A 20,064-nucleotide genomic window follows, 5' to 3' on the forward strand; every position below is an offset into this window, starting at 1 on the left:
GGAAGCTGCTGAAAGCAGCCAGGGGAGCCACAGAATCTTTCCTTGAACCCCCCCCCCCCCTTTCCACAAAGCCAGCATTCTCAGATAGAGCCAAAGAAAGGCAGAGCCCTCAGCATTGCGGTCTCCTTCATGACTGGCTGCTCTGCCTGATCCTGGCTGGGTTTTACACTCCTGTTATTTTATATTCACCTTTTTGGTGCAATGGTTAGCAATAAAGGTGTTCTCACAATGGTGAATCACAGAAAAGAAGTGGGGAGGAAGATGACAGATTGACACTCTGAATGGCTTCCCTGACCTCTCTTCCAGGAGGTGAGAGCAAGGGGAGAATAACCATCCCTCTTAACCCCAGTACAGTGTCTCAAACCAATCAGGGGCACACTTTTTCTTTATTTACTTCATTAAATTTAATTTTGTCTGAGGGGTGGGCTACAAATCATCTTTGCCCCCCAGGTAGCAGATAGATGCCAAGCAGCCCAATCCTGAGCTGCCTGGGGCGCGTGGCTGCAGTGGCGCTGAGAATGGCTGCTGCTGCATCCTGCACGCCTCAGCCTGCCACGGGTGTTGCCTTGGGAGAAGGGGACTTTGGTAGCCTTGCAATGGGGCTACTCACTTTACCGCCGACCTTTTGGTCACTAAGCCCTGCACGAACGGACAGAATCTGCTTGGCTCCACTGGACCCGCCTCCTACTTCCCTGTTCCCTCGGCCGGCACGCCTCCAGCCCGCCCCCTCTCTGCCTCCCGCCTCCCAGTTACGCCTCCTGTCCACCCTCTCTCCGCCCTACCCACGCTTCTCCCTGGAACACCTCCTCCCCACCCCTGCTTACCGTGCCGCGGCTCGGCGGTCCATGAGACCATCGAGCAGTGAAGGACAGGCGCCTGCCCGGTGCCAGCCAGCGCTGGGCTAGCACAGGCACTGGCCCGGCAGTAAGCCTCACAGATGTGCATTATGGCATGTTTGCGACAGTGCACTCTGGCGGAAAGCCGGAGCGCCGAGCCCAGGATTGGGAGCTATGCCACTGACTGGGGGAGGCAGCAGAGCAAGTGGGTGGTAAGCTGCTGGGAGGAGGAAGTGGGTTCCTCCTAAGTTTCATTTTTTAAAAGCCCGGGCATTATGTCACTTCTGGTTATAACATTTTAAGCTTGGCACCAGGCTACACGATCATTAGCTATGCCACTGCTGTGCAGTCCTCTTTGAACACATCTCTTGAGAAGTGCCACCTATCTAAATGTGAACTATCTTTAAAAAGCTCCCACAAAACATTAGAATGCCAGGAAAAAGTGGTTGTAGCCCTGTCATAATTTTCAACTTTCAGGATTATATGAGGAGAGCATTTAGACAAGATACTTCACTAAAACAGTTGGGACCTTGGTATCCACAGGACTTCCATTCCAGAACCCCACCCCCACCCTTCACATGCAAATACCAGGATCCCAGTTTAAATGTCCTTTTAAATACTTCTGGGCCTCCCAACTTTGTGCCAGAATGCATCCATACAGCTATAGCACACTCAGGGCCCAATCTTATCCAATTTTCCAATGTAGGAGCAGCTGTGCCAGTGGGGTGTGTGCTGCACCCGGTAGTGGAGAGGCTACACTGGTGTTGGGAAGTTGAATAGGATTGGGCCCTCAGTCACTAAATGGGGCTGAATGGAATTATTCCATCTCATTTAGCCCATCCAGAGGCTAAATGTGATATAGCTCGATACCTTTGCATTCTAAGGTGACATCAGGAGACCAGAAGAAGGTCTTTGGAGTTATTTTTAACCCATGAGGCTTAGATAAGGTGCAGTGTTGCAACGCGAAGGTAGAAAACTTGATTTCCACAAACTTTTTTTGTATTTGAAAGGGCATTTACACTGGGACCCCAGCATCTGGTGAGTCAAATTCACAGATGCCAGAGTCCCACTGTATTGCAAAGTAGTATAGTCCAGGACAACTGTACCAATGTATAGATAGGCTCTTAACAACCACCACATTGATGACATTCCGGTTTCTTATGCATGCACAAAATCACAGGTGGTTTTTCACCCCAATTTTGTCTCCTCATTTCTATTTAAAAATTGGAAAATCAATTCATTAGTGCAAACTTTCTGCCCAAAAAAGTGTCTGGTTTTACTTACCAGTTTTTGGATTCATGAAAAAAAATCCCTGTGGGTTTCCACTAGTAATCTTGTAGCTCAGCTTATCGTTACCACTCAAGTCTGCATCAAATGCCTCAATCTGAATAACTGACACATCCTTGGGTGAATTTTCCATGATTTCAGGATAGTAAACAGGTTGAGTAGGCTGCGGAGCATTGTCGTTAACATCCCCAACTTGTATGTAGATTTCAGTGAAGGAAGACAGAGGTACCACTCCCTGGTCCGTTGCATAAACTGTTAGCCAGTAATGGGAAGTAGTTTCACGGTCAAGAGAATCCACTGTCTCTATGGTACCTGTTTAAACATAGAAGGAGAAGACACATTAGATCTACATAATTAGTTATATCAAACAATGAAGCTTAAAAAAAAAAACACATTGCTACAAATCACAAAAAAGTATTACTACTTCATAAGCTTCTAATCCAGTGTTTCCCAAACTGTGTGTCAGGACCCCCCCCCCCCAGTGGGTCAAGAGCCAATTCTTGGTGGGTTGAGAAAAGTTTTTGAAACATTAAAAAAAAAAAAAAACTTTGCAAGTACTCTTGTCCAATTTGTGGAAGAAAACTGTTATCTGGTACGAGGTAATCTTCATAACCCCGAATTAAAATGTCACATTTTCCCATGTTTCCTAGTAACTGGTGCACTATAGATCACGTGCAAATCCAGTTTCAGCCTTTTGTCTGTCCTGGATGTCCCTAACTGCACATCTTGCTCCCCAGTTCAACTTTCTGTGTACCCTGGAATGACTGTAAAGGTTTGGGGGAAACAGTCCTTACACTTCATTTCTAGAGAGAGTCTAGCAAACATCTACACACACGATATATAGGGTCTCCAGCAGCCCACCAATTATTTAATTATTAAATATTATTAATTAATAAAATATTTCTTCCTTATTATTATTTATAGAATTTATATGCTGCCTTTCTATCTCAATAAAGGGTACTCAAGGTGGCTCGCAGATAAAACCATAGCAAAAATATCAAAATATGTATATATGCATAAAAATAGGACATTTAAAAAAAACAAGTTATTTTAAAGATATCATTAAAGATACATTTAAGATCATTTTTTTCCTAGTGGTTCATGACAGATTGCCATTTTTAAAAGTGGGTCCCAGTACTAAAATATTTGGGAAGCACTGTTTTAATATGTTCAAATCAAATTAAGCATCCTACATAGTGCAAGCTTCAATACAGGCATTTAAGTAAACACAAATTATAATTAAAATAGAGGATGATGCAAGGGAAAGCAGTAGTCTGCTCAATTCATCATTTTGGCACAGGAAGTTTAGAAGAGGGAGGAAAAGAAACAACATTCCAGTTGCAATCCTAAACACTTACTTGGGAGTAAGCTAAACCAAACCCAATGAAACTTACTTCAGAGTCAAAATATGTATGATTGCACTGTAAAATATATCCAAGTGCTAAACAGTCGCAATGTCTGTTCACATACAAGTTTGCACTTAGTAACCTGCAGAAAGTAAGAATGCAAAGGGTGAACTCAGAGATCCCCCCCCCGACTTACGTCAATGTAGGAGCTCCCTTCCCCATGAGACAGAGCATGCCCAAAGAACATCATCTTGATGGGAAACACCCACATACTCATGGAACTAAGCTCCAAAGTGATCACTGGTTTATCTGAGCACTTTCAAAGCCGCTTTGTAAAATTTACATTAATTCATAAAGGGTACTCAACCCCTTAGATCAGTTATTTTCAACCTTTTTCATCTCGCGGCGCACTGGCAAGGTGACCAGAATGGTCAAGGCAAACCTTCAGCCTTTTGATAACTGACAAGGCACACCAGGCTGTCAGTGGGGGCTGACATCCACCAATGGTCCTATTGATAAAAGACCCTCTCCCAAATTCCCACGGCACACCTGGGGACCATTCGCAGCACACCAGTGTTCAGCAGCACACCATTCGCAGCAACCACGGCACAGTGATTGAAAATGGCTGCCTTCGATTGTAAGTGACCAAGGAACATGGATAGTTTCTGAGTGGAGAATAGGCACACTAACCAGGTGATGTGATAAATAATTGATAATCAGATGTTCTGCACATTTGGAGATTCTGCCCACTGACTGAGCAAAATCCTCTGTCAGTGAAAGTTCTTAGTGTGTATTTTCTACAATGTTTCTCAAACTATGGGTCAGTGGGCCGTGGGCCTATTTCAAGGGGGTCTCATTATTTTCCATTTGTATTTTATGTTTAAAATATTAGACTTGATGCTACCATGGGATGCTTGAGGATTTTTTTTAAACAGATCAGCAACTGCTTGGGAGGATTAGGAGGGTTCTTTATTTTAAATAATTTTTTAAACTTATATCTATTGCAAACTTATACTTACTTACTTGATTTGATTTGGTCATACGGGGGTGTTAAAAAAATTTCCTGCTTGATTTTCTGCAGCTGAGCAGTCCAATTTTATCCAACACTGGCACAGCAGAGTCACTAGGTCCTCAGGGTATCCAGTGTTGAATTAGAGCAGGACAGAGGTCTCCATGGGGTAAGGGAACATTTGCTGGCGCTGAATCGAGTAACTTTATTTAGGGCTTTCAGGCCTAGGACAGGTTAGGATGTGTTGGAGGTCATTTTTAAATGTAGCCATTCCAACAATTGTTCCCTATACCTACTTAAAGCCTATCTTACATGCAGCTTCAAATATACAGGTAAATGAAATTTCTGACTACCACTAGATGTCACTGCAGAAGCTCTAGCAAAGCTGAGATAATATGATTTGAAAGGAGAAATTCATATCCTGAAAACATTCCCATCCAACCACATCACCTGCCCCTCAAACAAAAAATGGTTGTGCAGTTCTGTTTTGTTGCACAGAATCAAATAATGTCTATAAAGCACAACAAACCATGTTATTATATTTAAAACAAATTGTTATTTTATACTTTCCAACCTCTTCAACTCATTAGCTATACATTATTCCACTGCAATTTTCTATATACACACCTACTGTAATCGCATACCATTACTGTATCACAGATATTGTGCAGCTGGATTTTATTTCTGCTTTTAGTGCTAGTGTAGAAACACAATAATTATACACTTATTGTAAAAGAGTAAAACTAAGAGTTCTCAGGACTCTGTCAAAAACCAGCAGGTTTTGACTAAAAAGAAATATCAAAAAGCTATGTTAAAGCTGTGACTTCCTGCAGACCCTAAGAGGCTGCAGTGATAGTTTTCTAATATAGTAGGGAAGTCAGTCTATGCTATTGCTGCCATTTCTTTAAGCCACAGACACTTTCCAGACAGTCAACTTATAATTCAATCAATATACAGTACATTTGCTACTAATTTATTAAAGGAGATAAAGACATCTTCAAGGTTACAAGTCTGTCATAGAAACCAGGATTTTGACTAAAAAAATGTATGTTTCCCACAGACAGTGCATCATGTGACCCTGTGTGCTATGTAGACTGATTACATAAGTGTCAGTGGTATCTACTGAACGTGCCTAGGATACTAATGTTAACACAATTCTGTTCCTCCAACCCATCCCTATTTTGCCTATGCCATGTTGTAACCCACTATTCAGTCAACCCAGAGGGTTCTTGCACAGGAAACGAAGCCGACTCGTCTCAAGTAGTCTGGAAAAGCCCTTTGGGAAATTTACACCACCCATGATGTTATCTCATGTGATCAGCCCAAATGTTTGCAGCATTCATACACATACCACAGCTGGGTGGGATAGTACCACACATAAGGTGCTCCCAAGTGGTTTTGGGTGTGCGAGAACTATTGTGTATGGCTGGATGCTTTCACTGGTAAAACTGAGTAAGATCTTTCCCACACACTGCATTTAGACATCATATCCCCAGTTCTCCAAACCATTACCTGGAAAGCTGGGAACAAGACCTGTGCTTGTGCGTTCTGTCCTTCCTTCCCATTCCCTAACAGCAGTGGTTCTCCAACTGTGAGCCACGGCTCCCTTAGAAGCCTTGGGAAACCAGCCAGGAGAGCTGCAGAATCCTCACAAAAAACCTATCGCCCTAAACAATGTATAGGATTGTAGCTCTAATGGCGACCTGCAGCCAATGGCCCAGTAGGTCAAGGGAAACACCAGTCAAAAACGATTGGGAACCACTGCCCTACAGCCAAAATAGTGCATGTCCCCAAACAAGGATTTCAGGACTTCTGGTTAACTGTCATTTATTTACCTTACCATTTCAATCCCATCTTTCGGCTTTAAAAAGTCAATGAATATGACTGCCCCACTCACAGTAGCTCCTTGCTCCTTTTCTTATGGCTGCTTCTACCAATTTTACATGGTAAACAGAAATTACAATATAATATGCCAAAGATCAGCACCGCACTTGAAGTTCTGAACTGATTTTGCTGCACAAAAAATTTCATTTTCTGTTTAAGGCAAATGAGGTATTTGGGTAAGTTTACCACAAGCAAAGAACACCAAATAAAGCCACCACTGTGAGAAGGATGGTTGTTTGAATTTGTCCTCAGGAACAATTATCCTATCACACCTCTTCCACATTCAAACAAATGGTCATCTCAAAAATGTTAAATGGTTCAAATTTTCCAGGCCTTTTTGGTGGGTAATTAAAATCTTTTCCTGTTACATTTTACAATATTCCATTACTGCAGTTAAAGGGGGGATGCTGGAATCTGTTAAAACAATATCTTAGTGAAAAGGAAAGTGTGGGGCTTCCGCTAACTTTTTATACTTGGCCGAGTCAGCAAAACTTACACATAAACGTCGGGTCATCACCCTACATTGCTTGAGACATCACCCTACACTAATGAGAATGCAATCCTATATACACTTTCCTGGGAGTAAACACTAATGAACACAATGGGACTTACTTCTGAGTAGACATGCACAGGGTTGCACTGTGAAAAGCCTAGATGAAAAATTGTGAAAAGCCTAAATGAAAAACAAACATTCAGGTAGCAACACAAAATCAAATGAAGGCCCTGATTTCTTGAGAAATATGTGATGTTCTGAAAAGATTTAACATATTTACATGTTCCATTTACAATAAAGACCAGACCCAAGACAGAAGTACAGACAGCCTTTCAAAATAGTAAAACCTGTAAAAAGGTAAGTTGCAGTCCATGGCTACAAACATATTCAATCCCTAAAGACTACTCCTAATTAGCATCAATATTTGTTGCAAAAGGGTGACCTTCAGGGACAGCCTCAGAAAATGTGAGGCCCAATGCAAAACATTTTTACGGAGGAGGCACCCCACATACACACCCCCACTTACCAGGATAAGCAGCCACGGTGAGGCACCCAGCAGTGCATCACCACCAGTCGCTTCGGGGGGGGGCAATTTCAAGCTATCAGACCCAGGGGCAGGAGGAAGGGCCGCCCAGGGGCAATGCTCAGCTCACTGTGCTCTGCTGGTAATGCCTCAGAAGATTCCATGCTGGAGCATTAGCTACAGAGAGCAACTGTTACCCTGCACATGCCGGATCTCATCTGATCTTGGAAGCAAAGCAGGGTCAGGCCTGGTTAGTACTTGGATGGGAGACTGCTTGGGAATACCGGGTGCTGTAGGCTTATACCATAGTCTTTCGAGACTGAAGGTTGCCAACCAAAAGCTACAGAGCGAAGAGCTAGCTGGGGCTGCAGGCTGCGATGACTGCCTCAGTGCAGGACCCCTCTAGGCGTGGAGCTCAATTTGGCCAAATTGGCCTAAAGCTGGCCCTGGTGGCCTTGGACCAGGTTTCAGGCACAGCGTTCCCTCTAATTCCTCCCTGAGGTACACAGACACCTACCATGGCTGCACAAGGGTGGCTGTGATGTGCTCAGCGATGACATCATTTTCATGGTCAAACTCCAAAGTGCCAAGAGGGAAGCTGCACAGGACTTCCACTATAGGTACATGGTTTGTGCAGCTTAGAAGGAAAGCTAGCTACGTGGTGGCAATTTTAAACCAAACACCATGAAAGTTCCAACCATATGACAACTCTAATTTTCAACAAGCTACTACCACACATCCTATAAAATAAGAGCATATAGCAAAAAGTAGGAATCTTGCAAGGAAGTACTGCTTAATGGATGACAGTCCAAGTAGAGCAGGATGGACTGGCTGGCTAGGGTTGCAGGTGTTGTCAACACACAGTCAAGTTGCCTTGATCTTTAAGGGTTGGGCATGACAGGTATGTTCTGAGTCTGACAAAACGTATCCTGGAGCCAGGTGATAAGCCCATATATGCAATAAACATTTCAGGGGAAGTAGACGGCTAGAGCTGTTTCCCCCATCTTAGATATCCGTGCGCTTGCAGGTTGTGGGTTAATACAGTGGCCCATTATATCCCAAGCCTGTGTCCTGTGTGCTCATTTGCAGGTTTGGGGGTAAATGACTTTTATGCTTAGACTTGGGCCCATCCCCAAGCTATCTCATTAGGTTTATGCAAGTTTTCCAAAATACGGAAAAATCCAATATGCAAGACGCTTCTGGTCCTAAGCACTTTGGATAAGGGATGCCTAAGCTGTATACAGATTTCACACTCTGTCCCCCCAAACCACCTAAGCATAGTCCTGAATGAAGTTCTTTATTCTCATAATTGCCTTACTTATTTTTGAATTGTTTCATTATTTAATTTGGGAATTACTAAATATGTCGTCAATTTACAGTCACTTTTATGAACCTCATCTTCCCTTCTGCAAACAACTCTTTGCGCTGCTGTGTTCTCCTGCCTTTTCACCTAATGATACCCTTCCAACCTCCTTTTTAACTAAGTTCAACACAACTTCCTTGACCCTCTTCTTTTAAGTAGAAAAATAAACGGTTTTATTTTTTCACAGATTTCAGTGTTTTCCAGTGTTAGAAGTCCAGAAAGCAGTGTTATGTGTTTTTATTTCAAGGGTGCAATTTTATACTCATAATTATAATCACTTTAGAAGTGTACTAGGTAGGTGATATAGGTGATATATAGTGTCAGCAGATGCAGCCACATGCATGTGAAAGTGTTAGAGAATACTAGAGACTTTAGTGAATGGTTGTATTTGTTTTTTTGCAGATTCCAGGTATGGTTGATCTTGCAAAAATGAGAAGTGCAGAAAGCAGTGCTATGTGTTTTTATTTCATTGTCAGTGAAAAAACCCACCTCTACTCTTAGAGCAGGTGCACCATTCCTGTGATCATGCTTTTTGCGCTTTGCACTTGTTCCAGCTTGACTGCATTAATTGACTGACTATTACATTAATGATTACCATGAAGAAGCCTGAACTGGCTAGCTAAGCTTTAACAAACTGAAATGATTCATTTGTCCATTGTCACACTCACACACACAAAAAAAATCACAAAATGTTAAGCAAATATTTCTTTTGTGCATGATGCTGTTTAGAAATCTGATTTGGAATCAGTCAAGCCACTGAGGATCATCATGTAACAGAACGTTTTAGTCATAATAATTTTTATAGTCTTCAATTACTTCAAAAGAGCCATATAAAACAAATGCATTCACCAAATGGAGACTAAAATTATTTTGTCCAATTTAAAACAAACATTGCAGGGGGAATTTTAATCAAGAAAACCTCTTGGGGGGAAAAATTAACCTTCCACTATGGTCCCAATTCAAATCCCCCAATTGGGGGATTAATAGCCCCCAAGGCTATTTATCCTTTCAAAGCAGCAGATTATATCCATGAATTTGTTGTGTCACATCTACTTTGGCCCAAATGCAAGGGGAAATTTGAAGCGGACTTAATCCTCCCCTAGCTCCATTTGCAAGGAGGAATAAATGGTCTCAGGAAGTATTAAACACTCTTCTTTTTCATTCATCTTCCCCTGTAAGTGGGAAATCCAAAGCACTGAATTCAATTTTTAAAATATTGTTGGTATTCAATAGTTATATCTCTTTTCTAACAAAACAGGCCTCCAGGCTAACCATGGCAAAAGAAAGTGGTAAAAGTCATATCTTGATCTTGAAGCTTGTGTACTTACTTGCTCTCATTCTAGATCAGGGTTTCCCAAACCAGTGGCGAGTCAATTTTTGATGGGTTACAAAGTTTCAGAAGCTTTAAAAAATTTTTTTGAAAGCACTTTCCCCAGTATGCCCAAAAAAATTGTTAGCTGATATGAGGTACCCCCAAATTAAAATGTCAATTTTCTGATTTTCTCTACTAATTGGCATGTTGCAAATCGTGCGTGAACCCAGTTTCAGCCTTTTGTCTGGTCTGGAATTCCCTAACTGCATATTTTGCTCTCCAGTTCAGCCTCCTGGGTACCCTGGAATGACCGGACCCTGGAGTTCTTGAACTCTATTTCTAAAGAAAGTCTAGCAAATGTCTATGCATGCGTAAGTTCTATAGCAGCTTTGAGAGAATAGGACTCTGATTATTATTAATTAATGATTAATAAAGTTCTCTCTCTCTGGTCTAGTGGGTCGCAATGGATTGTCATTTTTAAAAGTGGGTCCCGGAGCGAAAAAGTAATGAAGAGGAGATCTACAAATTTAAAGTTTGTGATGCAATTAATAAAAGACAGGGTATGACAACCATAGGCAAAATCATCCATAACAATCTATGTCTATGGTTTGCAAAATATGAAAGCTGTTTGGTTTGTCAAGAAGTTAGCAAGAATTGACTCATCTCCTCCCATTTCAGGAAGAAGAATATTAAAATCAGAGCTACCATAAGGACAATAATTTATAGTCCAACTGCAGTATGACAGAATGAACCTAACAGTCTTCATTCAAGAACCTGAAAAATGTTTGTTATGCATGACAGAATCAAAGAACGTATTTCAGTTCTACTCAGATAGAGCATATGAGCTTGTATATATACACAATGAATAAATTAATGAAAGGCTCAAATTCTCTCTTAACATGCACTTGTGATTAGGGTAGGAACATGGATGTTTTATGAAAGGTACCAAAAGCATGAGCCTTTAATATACAGCAACATTTCAGAAAGAGATTAATTAGTCCAGAATACTGCAGTTTATTGAAGACAAATTATACTTCCCTTTACAATATGACAAATCAATACTGACCAAAAAAATGAATTGTTACAGTAGGAAGAGGGTTGATTCACCTAAGTTAAGTATACCATTCAAAAGTAATTATTAAAACAAAAAATAGGTTTATTAATTTGCTAAAAGCTGACACAGCTTTTTGTATGCCAATTTTATCCCATTAACAAACTGTAATACTCCCAATTCCCATGGATTATCCTCCTTAATTGTGCTTCTCAATGAGAACTCTCATTAACTGTATTAATGACTCTGTTAAGGAAATCAAAACCTGCAATCATTTTTCAGCAATGCATGGGAATGCAGTTTAGCAAAGCATGTCCTGTGAGTGACATATGAAATAAAGCAAAACAGTATTCAGATCTGGAACATGGATGCTCAAAATTTGATTTCAATTCTAATTAATCTGAATGCTAAGAAGCTAGGTAATTGAAGAAAGAATAAAAGTACAGCCATCTTCAGTCACTCTTTGCACTGTTACTGCAATGTAGCATATTATACCAAAGAATGAATAAAGGTATTTTATTCAAACATAAAGGTATTTCACTCCTGAACACAGGTGTGTGTTGCTCAACAACAGGGATGCATTCCCACACTCCCATCATCAAATGACGCCGGACGATAAATAATGCAATCTATTTTAAGTCTCCGAAGCCAAGGGGAGCTGTACTCCCCTCACTTCTGGAGACTTAATGATGTTCCGACTAGCGACAGGTCACATATGCAACGGTCCATGTGGCCTGTTGCTGATCACTGACCCCTGCCCCCAAGCCTCCAGAACAGGAGCGCTGTCCAGGGCGCTTTCCCAGGCCTCAGAATGCCTTATAAGGCGAAACCACGTCACTTCCAGTTTCCACTTCTGGCTTTTTGGCCAAAAAGGCAAATCTGAGTCTTGCGCAGTGCTCGGACATGTGCTGCCTCTGTGGGGCTCAGAAAAGCTCCTGGAGGCGAGCAGAGGTCCCCTCAGCTCCAGAGGCTTGGGGGGGGCAGTAATCGGCGACGGGCCATATGGATCATCGCACATGTGGCTCATCGCTGGTCAGAAAAAAAATGTCAGAAAGAAACATTCACCTGTATATTTTAAAAGATTGATTTACAGTGTGCAAAACTGAAGGTTTCATTTTTCCCCCTTCACTTTGTCTTAGAAATTATGTGAAGAAATGTGAGTAAACAGAAATGGCAGCCAGGATCAGCTCTTGCATCTCTGGCCCAATGAAGGAGAAGCTGTGTCCCCTGCAACTGACAACTGCTGACGTTTTTTCCTGGGGAGTTATTTACATTAGGCCTGCCTCAGAAGTCAGCAGCCATCAGAACATCTTGGGTAAAAGCTGCTGCATCTTGTCCAAACTTTTTCTACAGTTTAGCTACTGTATGATGAAGAAGAGGTGGCAGCCTGAAGTCACTCTAACATCTACAGCATCCATTTTCAACCACCGGGCCGTGGCACATTGATGTGCCACAGGAATTTGAGGGAAGTTCATTTATTAGTAGGGCCAAAGGGGGATGTGAGCCTCCACTGGCAGCGTGGTGTGCCTTGTCAATTGTCAAAAACCTGTCGCCTTTAATGACTTGTCAATGTGCCGTGAGATGAAAAAGGTTGAAAATCACTTGATCTACAGCCTTCAATAAGAGAAATTCTGATTTTTTTTTTCTATTGTATGTAAACCACTTTGAAAAGCTTTGGTCTGAGTACGAATAAATCAATATGCAGTCCCTTGCCAGGAGCTTCTAATTTGTAGGCCTGTGCACTCTTGATACCAAGCAACATCCAAGCAGCCTGAAAACCAACATTAGGCAGCACAGATAGGGTTTTCTGTACATGTAGTCAGTTATATGCGAACTTGCTATCTGCAAATGAGGAGATAGGGAGCATGAATTGCTACCTCTCTCTCATTATCTGCACCTCTGTTTTCGCTATCCACTATGCAGAGATCTTCCAGAGGCTGCAGGGACCTTCAAAATGGCACTTGTGACCAGCACTGACCGATTTTAAATGGCTGGCAGAAGTTTCTGCTAGCCATTTTAAAGGGGTCCACAGTGGTCAGGGGTGCCATTCAGAGATTTTTGGCACTTCCTGCTGTACCCTGCTAGCTTCCTGCGGGTTCCAGTTGGGTTCTTATGATGGCAGGTAAGGCACCCCTTCCCTCCTAGGATACATCTTGCACCTAACCCCATGAATCACATAGAATCAATGGTTCATTATCTATGAATTCACTATCCACTAGTGTTTCCAGGACCCTAAGTCTACCAGATAACGAGAACTGCCTGTATTTATGTAACAAAACCTGTCTACACCATGAGCAGGATTTGTTACCAAAGGTAACAGAGGGACTACAAATAAGGAACTCCTAGGCCAGAAGGATATATGGAACAAGGAAGAAGAACCAACTAATTCATAGGGCACATTTTCGCTCAAGGCAAGTTGGTCTTGTGAGGGCTGTCTATTTGTTGCCCTGATTATACTCCCACTCAGAAAAAGCTCCCAGTACCAGTAAATTTAAGAAATGTTAAAGAAATTTCCCCATCACCTACATCTGTTCAGAGCTACTGAATCACATTAACTCAATTAAGATACAATTAAGATATGTGAGGTGAGCTTACATACTCTCCTGTCTCCCCCTTCTCAGTTTGTTCTAACCACACAGTTGGCTACAATATCAGAATCAAGCAACTATGGTTGGGATCAATCTCCAAACCATGGTTTACAAACTCACTTCAAAACCCAGTTTCAAATGATTGCTTGGAAGTTGATGCTACTCATAGTTCCTCTGATTTGACAAACCATGGTCAAAATAAATAAGACAACAGAGGATGGAATTGGCATGTAAAAGAAGAGGATGTTACATGCCTGTGGCACATTCCTGGCCCTTTGAACTGTAGCTTACAGCATCAGAACATGATCAGTACATGAACCAGGCCAATGAATTCACTCTGTTAGCATGTGCATGTTAACTCAAGCTCTAAAAACTCGTCTTTTGAACTACCAATTCAATTTCATTAGAAAGCTTCTGCCTTCAAGATCTAAGAAGCAATTAATATTTTAAGTACAGAGACAAACAGAATTGCCATAGGCACCTAAAGCTCCAGGCTGCAAAGCATAAACTGAAATGGCAAGCTGCAATACAGTCTCAGAAGCAAAATAACGAATTGCTCCCCGTGCCATAAATTTATTTTTAACAAAGAAGAGACAGTACAGTGCAGAGGTGTCATTGAAAGCATGAGCTAAGAGCTGAATGCAAGCTCATAGCCTTATGCAAGCTACAATATTTCAGTTTCTGCCCACTACTTCTGCCCATTAAACACAGTGGGATTTTCTTCCAAGTAAACATATATAGGAATGGGGATGTAAGTCAGCTAGCATGATTAGTACAGTCTGACTTGGATCAAGGAGACCTTGACATCTGAGTTCAAGTTCCCACATCCAGTGTGAAAGCCACAGGTTGACCTTGGGCCACCAGTTACTCTCCCACACCCAAACTTCCCCAGAGAGGTATGTTGCAAGGATAAAATATACTAACACCACAACCACCCTCCTATGCCCTCAGGAGCTCATGGGAGGAAAAACACAGAAATGAATGACTAACAACAGATAAACTAGGTGCAGGATTACAACCTTGAGCCATTTGTTCTTTTATAGTCCAGTTCATGCAGAAACACAATGGACAGATTCTCCTTACTCTAAGAGAAAACCATTTTGACTATAAAAGTGCATTTCCAGAAAGAGAAGTGTTACACAGATTTTGGAAACAGAGGTCTAAAAGCCATCATAAATACAGTAAGGTTTCTCTATGTGTCTATTGGGCCAGTTTATGCTTAGCTTTTCCAGCAGCGAATTACAGAAAGTAAGCAACTCCAAGTCACAGCTAGTTACTTAAAGAACTGTTGCTGCAACAGTGCTGCTTTTAGTAGGCAAAACCTCAGAACTATTTCAACCTGTAGAATTCCCAAGGGCAAAATTCCTCCCTTCTCTCATTCTGAAACAGCCAGATTTTGCATACCTTCTCAGTCTAGGCCCCTGAGAGCACAACCAAGGCCTTTGTTTGCAGTTTTGCTAACAGTATCCAATCGTGATATCAACAAAACAGAATATTACTGAGCTGCCTCTATTAAAAATGCTAACCAAACAGCACTGTGTGGCTTTACTGGTTTTTCAAGTAAGCAAAATAAGTTGCCCCTAAGCATACAAGCTGTAGAGTGCATCCTGTTATGGAGACAAGGAACTATTCAGCACTTAAAATGTCCATTGAGAAAACCAAATTTCAATCCAGTAAAAAAAATAAAAAATAAAAAAATAAAATAAAATAATAAATAAAAACCCTGAAGGTGAAATGAGCCTCTTGGGGAAAAAAAAAATCCAAACTGGAATGTCAGCATATACACCGTATAAATAGACCAGTATATCAAGTGCAAAACTACAATAAAATGATTTTAAGTTGGAAAACCTGTTGTAAACAATGGGATGCATCTTAAGCAGCACACACTGCTTAAATAAGGTGGCATTTTGCTCTGTTCCATATGTGGTTGTGGAAACACACGCGGAAAAAAAAATGCTCAACTATGCTATACTAACAACTGTATGCATGTCATCTTGTGCAATGTTTTGCACAAAGTCATCAGGATTCCATGCAGATTTCTGTGCAGAACAACCCTATGATAACACTTTCATATGAACTTAGCACAACTGGAAGGATAATTTAGGATACAACCTACTGTAATTTTATTTTCAAAGTCGTTAGGGGTGGCTTTTCTTTTTAACTGAGTAAAACATTGTTCTTATTCTCATTTACTTAGTGGACACTTCTGTTCAGGAAGAAATGAAAAGTTTACTTGTATTTGCTCAGGAACAAAGTGCAGTGAGGCAGCATTATTTGCATATTACTGTGACGTTTTAAGTGTGCGTCACTGAGAAGACTGGCTTACCCAAGTAACTTGCTCATTTATTGACACAAATTAACCAACAGAGTTAAATTGCTATCTTATTATAACTTTGCCATTTTTTATACAGGAGAAAATGGATCTACAAGATTTGAATTAACTGCTAATGGATTTTCTAAATTTAATATTATTCACTGCCTTCTTTCAGCTGAAATTTCTAAACTGATGGAAACGTGGGTTGAAAAACTGCCCAGTTTGATGCATGTAATCTCCTAGATTTCAACAGTACAAAACGCATGGAACCGGGAACAGTAATGCACCACTAGTAACCAAGCAACAACATTATTCCCTTCTGTGTTAATGATACATGTTCAAAACAACCATTTATTCATTTACCTGAAGAAAAATACTAAGAAAGGACTTGGTTTTGTTAAGTTTTTTTAAAAGCTCATACAGGGGGGCCCCATATCCATGGATCCCATAACTGCGGTTTCAGTTAACCATGGATTGGATTCATGGGGCCCTCCTGTGACCCCGCACATGCCCCTTCCATTTGGGCCCCAAAAAAGTGACTTCCATTGCCCTTATAAGGCAAGACATTCTAAGGCCCGGGGTCATTCTTATAAGGTGGAAGCATGTGGTCTCTGCAGGCCTCAGAAAACCCTCTGGACCTACTGAAGCTATGGTCGGGTTTGGAGGGCTGGGGGGGGAGAGTCCCCAGGTATCTGCAGTTTCAGTTAACTGCAGATCCTGGGGCATGCCTGCACTTATCAAGTACAATGGAAGCTGTGCTCTACTGAGTCAGATAAGCAGCTCTATCAAGCTGTTCTCATCATTAATTGGCAGCTGCTCTCCCCATTTTCAGGCAGGGGTTGCACCTACCCCAGCCTGAAGAAGTCAGGGACTGAACTAAGACCTTCTGCATGCAAAGCCACCACTACAAAACAGCCCCTTCCCTAGGCCTCCCACTTTATCAGAGCACAATGGGACCTCAATATTCACTGATTTCACATCCACTGATCTGACTCACAACTGATACTGAGCTCCAACTTTAAATGCCCTGTAACAAGGGAAAAAGCACCAAAATCCAATTCACTACCTTCGCACTGTTTAATAATTATAATTTCACTCCATTGGATTCCATTATTCATCCCATCTAGGGGCTGAATGCGGTATAGCCTCTATACCAATGCATTCTGGGGTGACAATGGAGGAGCAAGAAACCTGAGAGTGGGTCTTCAAAGCTATTTTTCCATTGATTTGGTATCCACTGATTTTTTTTTTTTAATCCACTGGGGGTTTAGGAACAACCTTAACTGGATAATGAGGCACAGCCCGTATTGCTGTTTAATATCATCCATAAAAACAAACCTTTATTAGAAGTAAATGAACACCAAACAAAACGGCATCAGCCTTTTAAGATTTATTTTTCCCATTTTTATATCACCCTTCCTCCAAGGAGCTCGGAGTGGTTTACACAGTCCCTCTTCTCTTTCTGTTCTCACAACAACCTTGTGAGGTAGGTGAGGCTGAGAGATAGTGACCAAGCTGAGGTCACCAAGGAAGCTTTATGGCTGAGCAGGGATTACGAACCTGGATCTTCCAAGTCTTAAGTCCAAATCCCAAACCACTACACCACCCCTGGCTCCTTCAAGATTTTAATAGTCATGCTCAGGTCTACCTTCACCAATGCCTAAATCACGAGTCTCCAAACCCCAGCCCAGGGGCCAGCTGAGGCCCACGTCAAGCCTCAATCCGGCCCACAGCCAGCCTCTTGTCCCCTGAAAGCCTCTGGCCGACTTGGCCAAACATGACTGGAACTGTGCTCTGGTTGCATCTGGAGGGTGTTCTAAGGGCCAGAGAGTTTGAATGAATGAGCCCATTTATTCACTCATCTAAGTTCCATCTCTAATTTATTTATATAAATTTTATATTTAAATTTTTTTCCAGCCCTCAACACCATGCCAGATATTTGATGCAGCCCTCTGGCCAAAATGTTTGGAGACCCCTGGCCCATATGATCTCATTTTAACTGGATAGAATTAGCAAATGAGGATACACCTAATGGTTCCAATTGCCCTTGAGTATCTTAAGCATTCTCTGTCACATAATTCTTCTTTCATTCCAAAGAATGTGAGAAATTCTTCCCTGGCACTTTCTAACAGCTGACACAAATATGCTACACATTTCTTTGCAGACAAATAACACTTATCTGCAAAGGTTTCACAGCATTCTTAGTCTGAAAACAAAATGCCCTTTCCAAGTGGAAAAGCTGATTAAGCTGCATTGGTGTTAGTACAGTACATAAGCAATGTGTTTGGGTGCAATACACAGTCTCTCTACTACATGTCCTAGAGCCAAAAATAGCTCTGAATTCTTTTTTAAAAACATATACCTGCTGGCTGAAGAACAGGGTTGGTTGTTCCTTTGCAGGTATGCACTCAAAAAAGATTAAGGCCCAAATCCTAACCAACTTGCCAGCACTGGTAGTTGTGCCAATGGGATGCGTGCTGCATCTTACAGTTGGGAGGCACTCAAGGGGTCTCCTCAAAGTAAGGGAATATTTGTTTCCTTCCCCCAAAGCTGCATTGCCCTTACCTCGGTGCCGGAAAGTGGGTTTGGATTGCACCCTAAGTGCTCTACTCACTTGGTAGTCTTTGGGTAATACAAGATTAGCCAATTGAAAGACAACACAAAAGAACAAAAGAAAAGCACACTTTGGAACCTTTGAAGTGTTAATAAATGATATGGCCTTCTCCACATATACAGGTCCAGCCTATTTATAGAAGGACTTTTTATACAGGTCTTTGACTCAGTATGAATGTTCCCTGCAAATGAGAAAGAATGTGCTGATCCCTGGAGAAGGGAAAAAATGCACCCCTTTAAAACCAGTTTAAAAAACTGAACAGTCCTTTAACAATAGCCTCCTTAATGAGAGAGAGAGAGGGTAGCTGGCTGACAATCCATCAATCCTTCTCTATCCAGGTGACCCCTCCCTTCCCCCTGAGCACATGAAAGAAAGGTGATTACTTTGCATTGGTGAAGGGAGGGGCTGAGGGAAGCAGACAACTGATTGATGGATTGTCTTCTTAATGACTCTTATCTTGCATCACAAAGGTCAGCAAGGCTGTTTTTAAATCACCTGAGCAAAGAAATTGTTTTTTAAATTGATTTGCTATTGTGCGTTTTTTTGCCATCCACGTGAGTGCTTGGAACTCACTCTAAAAATGAGACTCAACCTGTATATGTTCATGCCTTCATGACCCAAACATCAAGCAGTGACTTGTTTGTGTAAATGAGCCATCACAGATCATCTGATGCATACCGAAACTTTAAGTTTTGGTATTAATTAAACTCTTTGGTGGATTCACAGTTCATAGGTTCAGTTGACATTTATCAGGTGATGAGTAAACAAGCAGAGCTGAATCAAGTGAAACACACAGATAGGTGAGCCAGACTGCCAGATTTCCAGCATGCCTGTATCTAAAGAACAGGTCTAGTGGTAGGCTGAATACATAAGGACTAATGACATACACACAAATCACAGTGATGACTGTGGCAGTCTTGATAATGTCTATTGTCCTTATATGTCTCATCAAACTGATGGCCATGTTGTCAACAATTTATTTATTCTGTGCTAGAGCCTTTACTAATAACTGCATCTTATTTCCCAATGTAATGAACAAGACAAGAAACACCACATGTCATTTCAGTTATATTAGAAAGAACCAATTTGACTCAGAGCGCAATACAATACTTACTTTACACTGGTGCAGCAGGTTTCAAGTGTTGCAAATGTACCATAAAGCAGATTTGCAGTGACTTGGGAGCAGGTCATGCTGACAGAAGTGTGCCAGCCTGCTCCTGCCATATCCTGTCCCTGTTCCTTGAACAAGGTAGGTTTGCGCTCGCCCAGGGAAGCCAGCATAGAGGTGGGAGAGGGTAACAGGAGGGTAGAATGGGGGCGTTTGGGGGCAGGAGGAGGGCATGCTAGTGGGTAGACAGGATTGGGGGTAGGAGTAGCCTCCAGCACTTAGGTTGGATCCTAGCCCTCCTTCCTCCTAGCTAAATCTGCGCCAGCAATTTAGTTG

The 20,064-nt window shown here is 41.7% G+C and overlaps 1 protein-coding gene across 8 annotated transcripts in view; it reads right to left on the reverse strand.

Moving 5' to 3' along the window:
- Window positions 1-20,064, reverse strand: part of FAT1 (FAT atypical cadherin 1) — a 145,095-nt gene that overhangs the window by 90,129 nt on the left and 34,902 nt on the right. For all 8 annotated transcript variants that reach the window (XR_010794700.1, XM_066632966.1, XM_066632965.1 and 5 more), the window contains exon 3: window positions 2,121-2,435. Coding sequence is in view for 7 of the 8 variants with exons in the window: in XM_066632966.1 (XP_066489063.1) it covers window positions 2,121-2,435 (315 nt within the window). In the remaining variant the exon portion in view is untranslated. The remainder of the gene's footprint in view (window positions 1-2,120; window positions 2,436-20,064) is intronic.

Source organism: Tiliqua scincoides, chromosome 6 (assembly GCF_035046505.1).
Source record: "Tiliqua scincoides isolate rTilSci1 chromosome 6, rTilSci1.hap2, whole genome shotgun sequence".
NCBI classification, from domain to species: domain Eukaryota; kingdom Metazoa; phylum Chordata; class Lepidosauria; order Squamata; family Scincidae; genus Tiliqua; species Tiliqua scincoides.